This window comes from Toxotes jaculatrix, chromosome 21, assembly GCF_017976425.1.
Source record: "Toxotes jaculatrix isolate fToxJac2 chromosome 21, fToxJac2.pri, whole genome shotgun sequence".
Classification (NCBI taxonomy): domain Eukaryota; kingdom Metazoa; phylum Chordata; class Actinopteri; family Toxotidae; genus Toxotes; species Toxotes jaculatrix.
The window spans coordinates 7,161,880-7,177,290 of NC_054414.1; the positions used below are offsets into that span (position 1 = coordinate 7,161,880).

At 41.3% G+C, this 15,411-nt stretch overlaps 1 protein-coding gene across 1 annotated transcript in view; it reads right to left on the bottom strand.

The window, feature by feature from the left end:
- Window positions 1–15,411, bottom strand: part of snx29 (sorting nexin 29) — a 107,053-nt gene that overhangs the window by 11,588 nt on the left and 80,054 nt on the right. The window contains exon 19 of the mRNA XM_041066947.1: window positions 5,558–5,698. Within this exon, the coding sequence (XP_040922881.1) occupies window positions 5,558–5,698 (141 nt within the window). The remainder of the gene's footprint in view (window positions 1–5,557; window positions 5,699–15,411) is intronic.

Genomic DNA, 15,411 nt, shown 5'->3' on the forward strand with positions numbered 1-15,411 from the left:
AGATGCACAAATGAGTCTAAGAGGCGAAGTCTCGATGGTGACGAGGCCTCGCAGGGCCACAGCTACCACTGTCAGGGGTCAACTCTGCCACTGGCTATTGTGACACGAGCCAAACTTTTTTTTTTTTTTTCTCCCTGAATGAAATTAATCCAAATACTGACTCCCTCAACAGTATTTACATGACTGCTAATTATGTTGTGATAGCTTAAAGTGTCCTGTTTACAAGCTCTACAGTCAGTAATGTTAATGAAGGGGTGTGTTACATAAACACTGACCATGATCTGCAATCTCTCAGAGACTACTGAACATCATGTGGGTGAGAATACGGGAGCAGTCAAATTATTCTAAAAATAAAAAGTGATAAAAAGCAATTTTTACAAAACTGTCATTCTGCTGGATGTTGCAAAAAAAATAGCTTCAAATCTTATTTGTTAAAAGAGAAGAGGCCACATTTATTAAGCAACTCACTCCTACTACTACTGATGTGTAGAAGCAGCCTGTGATCATGTGATGAAAGGTCCACTGTCACTCCAAGCAGCTCTCTCAATCACACAATTAATGACATGTGGGCTCAGAGAGGAACAACCAATCAGTAACTAGGAGAGGGAGGTGATAGAGAGTGGATCCAACATTATGCAAAAAAAAAAAACTATTTTGGCATCTTGTGATATTTGGCTGATTCCAAACTGGCTAAAATAAGGTGTCAGTGTAAACTCGAATGGTAGCAGGATAAACATGGACAAGTTAATGCGAATGTTTCATTCTCCACCTCATCAGAACGTAGTTTTCAAACATCTTTAGTCATGTACCAAATGTTTGACTGCAGCTTGACCTGGAAACTGTAGGCAAGGAGAAGCTCACTGCCTACAAGTAACTAAAATATCAAAGCAATATCATCTGTAGTCTTGGCATGCAACGACACAAACTTATCATATTTTGTGCTGGAAAGACTGAAAGCCACGTGCAGTGATGGAGAAGCACTGAAATATAAGTCCTGACTCCTGTTTTTCCATTAGACAATAATACCTTAATAAGAGCTGTAAAAGGTTACTAAATGACTGGAGGGAAAGGTATGATATTCACTGAGGGTTTAAAAAGGTCTACAGCAAAAACAATACACAGATCTGCACACATATATTTCAGATTAGTTAAAACTCCTGTCTTGTCCGATGTAACGTGATTCACGTGGAGAGTGCTGGAGTTAAGCTCACGTCCAGGTAGCAATTCTGTGAATCATCTTCCCTCCGAGTTCCTCTGTTGCAATAATGATGAGTCCTGACACCACACAAGGCAGGAGATTAGTCAAACAGTCCAATCACAGGGCACTGGCATGCAAATCGCCTGGTAAGTCAGTCAAGTGTTAGCATAGATAATCTCACAAGAGTAAGTGTGTGTGTCTGTGTGTTTGTGTGTGCCTGTGCAGGTTAGCTGTTACATGTGATAGGTGTGTTCCATAAGTTTCCTTGTGATGTAAATCCATAACATAGCAGATGCCCTTTGACAGCTTTAGCTGTGTTTCTCTCTGAGACGTCAATCATTTTAAAAAGTGTGTGTGTGTGTGTGTGTGAACATGCAGGATGAAAGTGAGAAAGTCCTTGGCATGTAATACAGTTAGTAAGGGGTGTGTGCACGTATTTCCCCAGCTACCTGATCTCCACTGGCAGTTCGTGTGTTTCATCCTCACCAGAGCAAAGCACAGCAGAGCAGATATTCACGGTGCAGTTAAAAGGCTTTTGAAGGTCTGTCCCTCTCACATCAAACCCAGTCACCCATTCCTAACATTAACATTTCTCCATCATCAGCTAGATGATGGAGAACAAATTGTGCAGCATATCCATAAGCATCACAAACCTTAAAGGTGTCCACTGTAGTTTATGACAACTTGTAGCACTGTGCATTTTTTTAAGCAGGTCCCCGTTCTGCATGGACCTTGCACTCACATACAAGGACTCACACAGTCCTTGCCGACAATTTCGCCCTATTCCACTAGTCAATACAGTCTCAAGGATATATTCTGGGGAGTAACTGTAAATATAACTGCAATTTTGTTTGTTTACAAAAAACTTCACAGGGGACCTTCAAAATCCAGCATTAACCAAGAAGCCGCCCGTTCCGTCTGTGTTAGTCTGGCTGGTGTCTGGGTTGCTAATCTTATTGGCAGGTTGAAAGCAGTGCAGACTTTGGGACAGAGACACATTTTCTGTTGTCACGGCTCTTTACTCCAGTGCACTGGATTTGAAATGAAACATGGACTACGGTTAGAGCACTGACTATTATTGCACTGTTAAGGGAGTTCAATGGGTATACAGTAGCCCATTTATACATAACCCGCCAGTTTTAGGACAATGCAGCAGGACAGTGATCCTGAACAAACACACGAAGGCAAACAAGGACACTTATGGCCAGATCTTGACTTTACAATAAGAAATGATTTTTATTAAACTCACTTTTCTTTCACTTTGTATAGTTTTTACCAGTAATTTTAGCTCCACTGAGACCTGTTCAAAATGTCTGTATTTCTGTTCGAGTAAACTGTCACTGTACACCACACTTCTGCAGCACTGCTCTCCACTTCACCTGAAGAAGAAGGTCTTCACTGCCAACACTACACACCACTCCTAGAGAGCCAGAAGCGAATGCTGATTGGATTGAAATAACAGGGAAACTCAGCACGGCAGGCCTTCTGATTACTACGCACAACACACACAAAAATACACATTTATTAGAGAGAGACTCACTTCTGAGGCATAAAAACGTAGTTGTACACATATAGAAACGCACATACATTTTCACAAAGAACAGCAGTGTTTTACACACGCACATAAACAGTACAGTTGCTTTTTTATGCCATGCAGCTTCAGCTCTCATGAAGAAATTCTTGTTTTGCATGCACACACACACCCACACACACACACACCCACACACACATACACACACCCACACACACACACCCACACCCACACACAAACACACTATACCCTCAAACTTCACCAGTCTGGTAGATATCAGATCTTTAAGCTATAAAGCCCTCCACCTGCTCCCTCATTTCATTTCAGTCTGGCCCTAAGGCCTTGAGCTCTGTTTTGTGTTGGAAAATTTCTCCTAAACTTCTGTTGCTGGAGCAGCAAATTACTAAGTTTAATTAATTTTACCACTTGAAGGGCTTCATAATATCCACTGGTCTGCGGTGTATGAAAGAATATCTTCAACTGAGGCTATACTTTGTTGAAAGTTGCAAAGCTGCAGCATGTATTGCTCATGTTTGATTCATTTTCAAAATGCTGAGCTTCAGATGGTCCTGAAAAACATCATCTCCAGGAGAATTTTCTTCCAATTTGAGTATACATTTGTGAGCGGATCAGAATGCTCAGCAAAAAATGTGTGGAGTTCTTATCAGAAAGCAGACAGAAAATATCAACCTCATCAAAAGCAACACCAGTAACTCCAATCATGCCATTTTGATGCAGCTTTCTGTATGATACTATGTTCATGGTGCATATTCTAATAAAAATATCTGGTTCCATCACCTTCATTTAATGAGTGAGGCAGAGATAATGTGCCCAGTGAGTCCTGAAGTTTTTGGACATGACAACTCGTTCCTGAACATGTGACAGCCCTGCAGGACTCTTAAATTTATCCCCAGTTTATGAGTGGTAGCAAATTGAGAACGATTCAAGGTTCTAGGCAATTTTAGGTTTTAGTATCAAACTGGAGGACAGATGGATCAATCAGCTCTCCATGGTACAACCTGATTCAAACATCATCACCGTAGGTACAGTGTGTTTGTAAAGTACTAGAAACTTTTAAAAGAGAGAGAGCAAAAACAAACAGTGTGGGTGAGGAAAAGAGACCTCAAGAGGGCTATAAAAATGGCTCCACTCAAAATGAAAAGAAACAAAATAACATGAAGGAAAACAGAGCAAAAGGTGATTAGGGTACAGAGAGAATCTGGCATGAAAACTCAACAAAGAGGGGAACAACACACACAAAAAAGAAATCTCACAATGTAAGATAAATAATGAATGAAAATGGATGAAATAAAACAAAAGAGAGGAATTATGTGTGTTATTCAGAGTGACTGAAGTGTCATGATAACAAATATCTCACTGACATCACAGTGTACTGAGTACAGCTCTACATCACTGACGTGAGGTGAAACTTCAACCACTGCAGGTCAGAAAAAAAACAAGAAAAAACATTTTTTTTGGTGTCAAGTCGCTCTGATGCATCCTTAAACTCAGGGTTCAGTGTGCGTTGGTCTTTCCAGCAGCATGTGATGTGCCTGCTTTAAAATTGGCTGCTTTTTCTGCAGAGATGGGCGACTTCCCAGAGACGCTGAAAACCAATAATTCACACAAACCTGCAGTGTAATGGGCTTTCAGAGAGCTTTCCAGGGCACAATGACACCGACTGCCTTGGCCTTTGACAGACAGTTGCTCTTTCACATGATCCCACACAAGCATGCACACCTACACACATATACACACACACACACACACACACACACACACACACACACACACACACTCAACCTCTCCTCACATTTGCAGCCCCTGCAACTCAGCGTTCAGTCCAGTTTCGAGCCATGAAAGCGCCGTGTCTTTGAAGGTGGGGAGTCAGACGACAGCTTCTGGCTGTGCTAGCATCAAATCCAACCAGCCAGGGAATCGAGGTCAGAACCAAATTATCTTCCAAAGGTTGTAGGGAGACAGAGGAAAACAGGATGAAAAGGAGGGAGAGAGGAGTAAGAGAGACCTCCCAGTAACTAGAGAGGAAACTGTCCCCTGTAGATGAAGAGTGAGGTTGGGTGTGTGTGTGTGTCAGCAAAATAGAAGAGACGAAGAAAGAGAAGGAGTGATTAACTGCTGGCAGGGAACTATAGGTGATTAACCCCATCTGATCACTGCTTTCTTTGCTCAACAGAGTTTAAAGCCTGAAATAAATTTTTACAGCCTGATGTAAATTTTTATGAGAACTGGTGAAAGTCATGTGGGGACCGTATCTTTTATGGGAGGAAAAAGGGTTCAATCGACCATTCGCCTGAACAACCAACGACTGTCCAATCAGAGTTTAGCAACCATAACTATGCACAGCAAGTCTGTCAAGCTTTGTTTTTTTTTCCCCACATGCCAAACTGATGTACATGGGGCTGTAGTGAGAGTGATATTCTGCATTTAAACAGTTTGGATGCTGGTGTTTTTTTGACCTTTCCGAAAGCAAAAACACAGCAGCAAAAGTTTTAGGTATGGATTAAACATCTGTTCTTAGCTTGTCCAGCTAACTACTACAATAGGTACAGTAGTAAGCTAAACCAATGATAGTTCCAAGCCGTGATGAGCCACCATTATTGCTGCAAACTGCACATCCAGACGTACCATGCCAGAGCAGAAAGTTTGACAGGTAGAGCAACAGTAACAAAGGGGGAGCCAGGCTTAGCAAACAGTCAACTGAGTCTGTAACTGATTGTTTTCTTATTTACAGAATTAAAACAAGTGAAAAAGCGACAGAGGCACAGATAAAAGAACAGTCAGACAGGTTAGGGTTACTGTTAGCTCACCTTGTTCCCTATGGCTTTCTTGGGCGGGAAGTTGAAGGTGTCCACCTGTGGAAACTGGGTTCTCAGGTGATTGTGGAGCTCCCTGAACTCTGTATAACGTCTGTACACATTCCACTCATTGTCCAGGATGCGGATGTACACCTAAGGAAAGGTAAGATACATCATGGTCACCATCATCATCGTCGTCTCCTCACAAAACTTCAGCTCACGCTGGTTAATGAGTTCACCAGCGTACAGGCATATCCCCCTGTAAGAAGCTCACTAAACCAGAAATCAGTTATTAAATATGCTATGAGGGAAAGAAATAAAAAAATAAAAAATAAAGGAAAAATGAAAAGTACACCAATAGCACACTGTTGTGTAACAGTCTTTTTTTTGCAATTTACATATTTGTCATTAAGTTCTTACAGTAAATGAATGAGATGGGTGAAAGAATGACTTCCTCTTATCCTTGTAAATGCGTATTTCCACTTATATACTGTGACACATAACAGAGAAAGAGTCTGTAGACTATAGACGTGACTGTGCTGCCACCATTTCTATGCACCATTAGCTGCTTTATTCAGACTCACAAAAGATAGAAGGAGCAGAGAGAGAGAGAGAGAGAGAGAAGGAAAGATGGGCCTATTACAAGAAAGAGGGAGAGAGAAAGAGCAGGAGCTGGGTTCCATTTTCACAGTCAAAAAAAAAATCATAAAAAGAAACGGGGAATACACAGAGACAAAAGAGGAAGCAGAGAGGCTTTCGAGAATTCAATTTCAAAATGCCCATCCACAAAAAAAGTAGACTTGATTCTGGTACATGAAAACAGGAATTGATTTAAAAATCGACCAAATGTACCCAGCCATAGCTCCCCCCTACCAGGCAGATCAAAAAATAAAGTAAACAAAAGACAACAATGTCAAAACTGTGCCATAATGTCGTACTGCATGTTCCCTTCCAAACCCACACGGTCCTGATAGTGTTCACAATGGCCAAAAAGTCAAGAAACAAGATTAAAATAATCAAGAATAGATTAAGTCAATATAGTCATGGATGGACAACAAACCCCGAGCAGCAACATTCAACTTCACATTGTTGGTCATCTTTCACATAACTTCTCTTTTTTTTTTTAAAGTTTGACTGAGTTTTAGGGTCACATGAAGTTGACTGAGCAGGCATGCTGTTTTTTCAAGAGTGCTGCCCAGTTACACTGCAGTCTGGTCAGCTGCTAAGCCACTGGAGCCAAGACTGCCGCGCTGGTCAGTGGCTCAAAATCGACAATCTAACATTCATGCCCATTCCAGCAATTGGCCATGTGTGCAGAAGGTGAATCTATGAGTGTGTCCCAAATTTCATGGCAATTCATCCAATAGTTGTCAAGACATTTGACTCAAAACCTTGAGATGGCACCAGACATTTTTCTGTTTTATCTTCTGAGGACTGTGAATGTCTGTGCAAAAATTTGTGCCAATCTATCCAGTGGATAGCCAGAGGAGCCAGAGCCAGAGGATCACTAAAGTTGGTAGGATTCATCACCTGAGGACCACAAATGTCAGTACAAATTTTGTGAGTGTTTGCTGAGATATTTCAGTCAGGACCAAAGTGACTGACCGACAGACCAACATTATTATCTCTACGCCACTTGAATAGCTAAAAAATAAGAGTTGTCATTATTTGACTTTAAGACACTTGAATTACACTTAAAAGACATTTAATGTTATTTAATGTATTTACTTCAGAAGAAAAAAAGTCAAATGTACACTTTGCATACATTTGAGCATAGGAGCAAACAGACAACGACAGAATTTTTTGTTTTGAAGTGATGGTTTATTCAGTGATCTCTGTCAGCATGCCTGCTGGGCAGTCTAGGTTACATGAACATGAAACATGAAAAATGTGGCATTTTGGACAGCCATTAAGAGAAGAGTGACAGCTGAAGCTTTGTTAGCTGTCCTGCTGTGAAGTTCTTGTTGTTAATATCTCAGCATGAGTGACAGACATGTCTAGACGCTGTTAATGTTATAAAAAGATATGAGAAACTGACACTTCACAGTATAGTTCAATTAAATTCTCTCTTCTCTATTCTAAAGCATGTACCATCATTTAAATGGACATCCAGCGGATAAGTGGGAGGTGAGAAAATATCCCAAGATGGTTTTATTTTCTAACCCTGTGTCGGCTTCTCTCTGTCTACTGTATCAACTAACACTCGTTTTATCTACTCTCTTATGTAAAGCAGGATTAAAGACCAAAGAAATCTAATCCTTGACTTTGGAAGAACAACCAATAAATAACAGACAGGCATAATTTATGAGCATGATGGACATCACAGGGATGTGAAGGGAGAGATATGAGCCACAGATACTGTGTGAGATGAAAAGTAACAGGTACAGCAAAGGAATTTATTGTAGTTTGGCCCATTGTTCGGCCGGCATCCCGACAAGGTCAGCAGCTGCAGCAGCAGCAGTTGTGGCACACAGCTCACTGAGGTAATTAAGGTACTTAAGCTGCTTTTTCTCATAGTCATAACTCAGTCAAATCTGAACACACAGACATGATATATATATATTTATATTCAGGGTGACTTGCACTTTATGGGGAGATCCTTATCTGTGACCCCTCATGAATAAACGTCCACAAATCTCCTTATAACTCCAGGACCTGCCTGAGAATCATCACGTTTTAATTCTTTCTCAGGGTAATCTGGCAATAATTATATGTACATTAGTGGGTGCACTGCAAACAGGAAAGGCTCTTGACTGATTCAGCATACTATTGATGGTGCCAATTTGCTACAAATTTGTACAGACTTTGAAAAAAAAAAACCCTGCTTTACAGCAACTTGCATTAAGAGCAGCAGCATTAAAGGACAGATCTGAATCCAGTAAATGACATCTTGTTTGACAAGATGAGAGAAGACAAGGCCACTAATGGACTAGAGACTTGTCATCTCAGCACTTTATGTCTGACCTACAGAAGCACATCTAAGTTTTTGCAAGTTAAGAGAAGCACAGACTTGTTATGATCTGGCAGTGTGTGTGTTTTACGGCATCTTCCATCTCGATCAAAGTAATTCACAACTTTAGACTGTACTTCAAAAGTCAAAAATGTTGAAATTTATGTGCAGGAGCATGTTGAAGAATAAGCAGTGTGACATTTTAATCACTTTCATAGTCTCAAAACAAGAGAATAAAAACATAAGAAAGCTGATTTTCCACACATCAACATCTGCATGCTCTGCCTGAATCACTCCATCAATGTAAAAACAGGCATGTCAGAGTCAAAGTGAAGGCCACACTGAGCAATTACTGTAGCATTAAGCTGAGGGATAGACATTTCAATAATGCAGTCCATACATTATTGTTCGACTGGGGAGAGGAAGGACTGTGCTTTTAAATACTCCATACGGTCTGCTGAAACACCCCGCTGAGCAAATTACTTCCTCTAGTACATTTCCAGACAAACTAATGCATTTCGATCAATTTTTTAAACTTCTAATATCTGATAAAATCCACCTCACTGATGCAGGAGTAACACTTCAATGAGTGTGTGTCACCTCCTGGTGTAAAATGTATCCTGAGTCAAAAATAATGAATTAATAAATCAGATCATCTTGTCATCATATTTCTGCACAATCTAAAATGAACATTCTCTAGTCTGCTTCAAAGACCACACTACGGCGGGTGCGTATGGTAAAATGTGCTTATGTACTGCATGTTATACGGCTCCTGGGTTTGAATACACACTGGGAGCTGCATTAGCAAAAATGTGATGATAGAAATCAGTCCCATAGTGTCTGTAGTTTCTCAGACATCAAATGGCTCCTCACATATGGCAGTATTAGCACAGCGAGCTTAATCCACTTTACACCGTCTCATTGACATACTTATTTATGGCAACACATTAGCCTCTGCACACAGCTACCAGCTCCCTCCTCCTGACTAATCACAAATAGTCTTTCATTATCTCTGACAAAAATCTTGGCAACATCCAAACTGCGGCATCCTCGAATATCTGAGCACCAACGCTTAGATACCTCCAACAAAAGCTGTCTTCAAACAGAGACAGGGTCTCTAATCATGGTTCAGAGGGACATTGTGGAAAAATGGTTGATGGGTTTTGGCTGTTGTTGAAAGCTCGACTGTGATGGACACAGTGCTATTGTCAGTATTTAAATGGCTTATGAGAATATCTGAGAAAGGATAATAACACGTTTGATGAAAAATATGACCTCAATGAGTCAACATAAGAAGGAAAATCCACCTTTGGTTACTGAAGTATAAGCAATTTATGATGCTAAGAAAGGTCTTTTTAGTGGTGAAATGCTGCTTCCCCTCAAGGCCACAGTCAGGGAAACACTGGTCTCTATATGCCTCTTGCATGCTGGATTTCTCACTCTGTGATACACATTACTGCAGAAACAGGAGTATGAGTTTGAGGAGCTGCCTACAGCGGTTGGTTTACGGTTGACATTTTGGATGACATTACCTAATCAAACTCTTCTGAGCTACACTAGAAAGATGTTGTCTACATCTGACAGAGAAATAAAGCAAAACTGGCTCACAAACCCAGGGTGCACAATGAAAAGATTTAACTGTCAGTTTATAGATTTCGGTTTCTCCACTCTCTGTAATAAAGGTTTAAAATTCCCACCCAAAAAAAGGCATAGGCTTAAAGTGTAACAGCCTCACCGTGTCTACACAGGAGACAGAGTGTGAGAAGCACATTAGTAGAGCAGCGGCAGAAGCTTCAGCCCTCTGTTTGTGTCTGCACATCATGCATTCAGGCACAGTACTGTGTAGGGGGCAGGTTACCTACACTTTGGCAGTGCTCAGATCCCAACACATAATCACTGTAGTTATGCATGTGAAACTTAAAAAAAAAAAAAAAATGGATGAGCTGTCACGCAGCCTGTGTAGACAGCTGTACTGATAACAAGAGTGTATCTGTTCCTTCAGACGTGCATGAGATGGAACGAATGAAAAATGTGGCTGAACCCAACACTGTAACCCATCATATGCTTTACATTCAAGCCAAAATTGACTGTTCCTTAAAAACCCTTCAATATGGTGGATTTCAAATTGTAAAATTAAAATGTTACAACTTGAAGAAATACTTCAACATTTGAGAAATAGGCTTATTCACTGATATCACTCTCATCTCTGTCCATTCAGGATGGGGTAAAACAAATAAATCTCTTGAGGTCACTAATTAACACGTCACATATATCTTGTTTGTTTAACCTGTACATAATCCAAAGCATACAAGCGACAAGTTGTGATTTCATTGGGGGGGGGTTGTGCGCAGTGACTTCCTGGAAGAACTTGTTTTTACTCTCAGGTTGCCAGGCAACCAGCAGAGACTGGGTCTGGAGACCTGTCTAGCTCGACCGCAAGAAAGCAAATAAACATTTCTCTAAATGTTGAACTATTTCTTTTGGCACATTTTAAATACTTTTGAAGAGAAGCATCATCATCTTCTAGTCCCTAAAAAAAAGATCAGAAATCCTTATGTTGTTTAAAAATAGAAATAGAAGTTTGATATGAACAACTGTTATTTGTTCTCTGTTGTGTCTTGAAAGATGAACACTGAGCTTTTTTTAGATGCTCATTTCAATGAGCTAGACTAATTCCTATAGATCAATGCTGACATTTAAGACAGAACGTCAGTGAGCAAGAACAGGACCCTCACTTTTAACTGAAGCCCTCCACATAAATATGAGAGACTAGAAATGACAGAGAAAATAAAATGGCCAGCAGACAGCAAATGAACCAAAAAACAAAAGAAATCAGTTTCACCTCTTGTGAGAATGTGTGTATATATACAACGAGAACACTTTCCCATTCACTTAAATGAGAAAGACTTTTGGACCCCCACTGTATGTGTTATTTTTTGTTCTTCCACTGAGAGATATTTCAGTTCAACAATCGATGTCAGATGACAGTTATCAAGTGACATTAACTACGCCTGGGTGGTGACACTAAAGCTGTGCTCTGAGTTTTCCCAGCCTGCTAATCTGTAAGAGGACAAGCATGCGCTTTCATTTATTCATTAGGATCCCCAATAGCAGACACCTCAGTGGCTGCAAACCGGCATGATGATGCATGATTCAAAGTTTTTAATTGTGCGTGTGAAACGTGGGGGTGGGGGACATCCAGCACCTGGTGGAAACCCACATGACAGCTGAGGAGAACATGCAAAGTGCACACTCTGAGTAAGCCAAACACACGTCTCTGTGGCCTAATCCAGGCTAACAGACGCAGCACGACAGCTTCCTGAGGGAGACGGTCCTTGCATACCATGAAATAACTTCAGAAATAAAGATCTGAAACAGGAAGCCTGTGAACGGATAATTGCAGCTTTTTCTTTGCTTGACATTTAACTGGATCTTTAGCCTAAGGGTATTCCAACAAGCAGGTGGAACTAGGAGCAGCCGTGAGCCCCGGCTTAGAACTGCAGAAAGTGCAGATGATAATGATGCTTCTCCCCCTCTCTCTCTCTCTCTCTCTCTCTCTCTCTCTCTCTCTCTCTCTCTCTCTCTCTCTCTCTCTCTCTCTCTCTCTCTCTCTCTCTCTCTCTCTCTCTCTCTGCTGTTATCTCTCTGAGAAGACCCTGGTCTGTTGTTCCCCCATCTGACAGCCAGGCTAACTGTAGGAGTTCAGACTGTGGTAAAAACTGTGTGCAAACCCATTTCCAGCACCACAGGAGACCAATACAGAGAGCCCTCTTGCTCACTTCACAGTTAGGAGACTACACAACCACCGGGCACAAGCACAAGATGGCCGACATCTTTTTGTTCCAATGTATGATAACATCAGATCATGTTTAGAGGTTGTTAATGTGTTGTAAATTATCATGTAGTAATGAGGGTTATCGCTTATACAGATTTAAATACACAAAGAAATCAAACACCATTTGCTTCTGACCGGTTCCAACATGTTCTGGTTAACTTTAACATTTAACACTAGTTGAAAGTGTTGATCTGACCAGAAGGAAACAGGAACAGAACAGAAAACTAAAGCAACAAATTGCAAAAAGAAGTTGCAAGATGTTTTTAAAGGTGAATGTTTAAGTGTTTTTAGAGAGAGAGAGAAAGAGAGAGAGAATGAGCGAGCAAATGGAGAAGAGAGCCAAGTCAAACCAAAGCAAAGGCAGCAGAGCCTCATGTCATCACCTCTCCCTCTTCACAGATCATTGTAGGCCCGAACATTTGCCCAATTAGGCAGAAAATCGAATCCATTTAGAGGCTTGAAGAGGAGGGGCAGCAGCAAAGGACCACAGGAAAGTGAAGACCTGAATATGTGTGCCTCTTTGTCATGTGCCTGAAACCCTTCTGGAAGCGAGCAATATGCTATTTGGTAACAAAAACAAAAACAAACCAAAAAATAGGGATTTAAAGTCACAGTCAACCTTGACGCTAACATGTTCATAACGCCAATGCTGTCTTAGCATCTAACATTTGCTAATTAGCACTAAACACAAAGTACAGGTAACTGTCATAAACCAAAGTACTGAGCAATTTTAAATTTTGACCTGATGATGACATTAGAAAGTTAAGTGGGAACCATGAATGTTTGCACTGAATTTCATGGCAATGTGTCCTCACAGAGGACCCACTGTTTGACTGACATGGTCCCTGAGAAATGTGGAAGAATTTATGGATTATTAGTTACTCGACTACACAACGACTTCAGGAACTGTGCCCAAGTCTTCTGAGACCCAAGGAAATAAGTAATCATTTTTAAAAAGCAGCAAAGACTCAGAAAAACCCGATACAACGAGAATGAAAGAAATCAAGAAATGCTGATAAAAAAGAAACAGGAACACAGAGACAATGCCAGAGAGAAAGAGAAAGGGTGATTACAACCTTAACTGCAGTAAAGGTGTTTATTTTAGAGCTCTGCTGCTCCTGACATCCCACAGAATTATACACTGTGAGGAGAGGAGCCAGTGGATGTAGATGAGGAAGAGCCAAAGAGGAGGTTGTTGGAAGAGTGGAGAGGAGGAGGAGGAGGAACTAAAAGGCAATCAAGACAAGAGGCAACTACAGTTGAACCTGCGGCAAAAAGAAAAACAAGAAAATAAGTGGAGGGGCAAGTAAAGAAGGAGTGAAGAGGGCCAGAGGGCAGAGGCATGGAGCCGCAAAACAAACTGAGCATTCTACTGACGAGTGTGCTTGCTTTTAAATTATAACGAATGACTGAATGATTAAATGGGGGAAATTAAGGTCTGATTGAATGAGTGAGTCCACAAAGAAATCAACAAGCAAAACAACAGCCAGCATCACTGTGGCAGCGTGATGAAGCGACGGGTGTGCACTCGAACCAAAACAATCCAAACTCCATTGTTCTGTTGCTAAGTGGAAGCTAATGAACGCAACAAAGCTGCTGCACTACACACCAACAGACTACTGCTTTTCATTAACTTGATATATGGATTTGCTGCACGAGGAATATAATACACTTTATATGTTGAAATATACCCTTCTGTTGAAGCTCCACTTTTCATCCCCTCCTAGGGTCTTTGGTCGTGCACATATAAATAATCCCCATCTACTGATAAAGGCTGAGATATTTATTTTGGCAGATAAAATAAAGGCATTCACCTTGTGTGTGCCCTACACACTGTGTCTCTGCTTGGGGGAGGTCACTGGAAGTTTATGAGGTAGAGGTGAAGTCTCCAAACCCAGAAGAAAATAAAAGACCTTCTCTTAAATCTGCCTCACCAATTACCTTTCCCTTGACTTTTTAACTTAGGGTGAGAAAATTTAGCAGGAGGTAACTTGTCGAATGAGGATTTACATGTCTGTATTTCATTTGTTTGAAAGAAGGAACAAATTGTTATTATACTTTGTATTTCATCCAACAATACATCACTTTTGTCAAGGAGCAGAGAAACATACATTAAGGTCTGGACGCCACACACTCAGGTACAGGACACCATCAGGATCATGCTCATTGAGCAGGATTGACAAAGATCGAATCCCACTAATATTATGGCTTTGAAGGCCCAGAGGAAAAAACAGATCTTCCTATACTCCAGGCAGTCTTCCTCTCTTCCTCATACAGAATAGCCATCTATACACCAGACACTGTAAGCCTTTTATCACTTGAGGACTCAGCACAAGTTCGTTAAGACCAGCGGGTGGTAACCAGATATGAGCGCTAAATGTCTAAGTTGGAGGCCACCTTGGAAAAACTGTCTGACGCCACAGCGGGAGGAAAACAGGACAAGCCGCAGCTCTTATCTCCGTCTTTTATCACAACTGCTTCCCTCATTCTGTTCTCCTCATCTCCCACTTCCTTCTCCTGTCATCTCCCTCCCTCCCACTCCTCCTCCTTGCGTGTCCCTCTTCAAACAACTTGACTAAAACCTCAGTCACAGTAGGACACTCCTCCTCTCTCACCTCTTTCATGTGAATGAATGAGTCACTGACAAGTCCTGGAGAATTGGCTTTGAGCGTATTAAGAAAGCCAGGGAGTAAATGATTGAAGGTAAGGGCGGAGTGGAGGATGCAGAGCAAAGTAGAGCTGAGTGGGGCAGAAAGAACGAGGGGAGGGGAGAGCGGAGTGATGGGAAAACTGAAGCATGAGAGGGAGAGGCTGACAATTAGGGACAAAAACAAAATGGGTAAATATAAATTGCGAGCAACAAGGAAGAAGGAGCACAGAGAGCAGAGCAGAGAGGGGAGGTGAGGCAGACTGACAAATTATGTCCCAGCCCAAGATCTAATCAGATGTCTTGGGGCTAAAGCAGAGATCATCATTCTCCCTCGAAGGGACAACGCCGTCACCAGCCAAATCCTGATTCCGTTGCCTCTACCCCCACAGGGAAAACGGGCAGACCAAAGTCTCCATCCCACCACTCACATC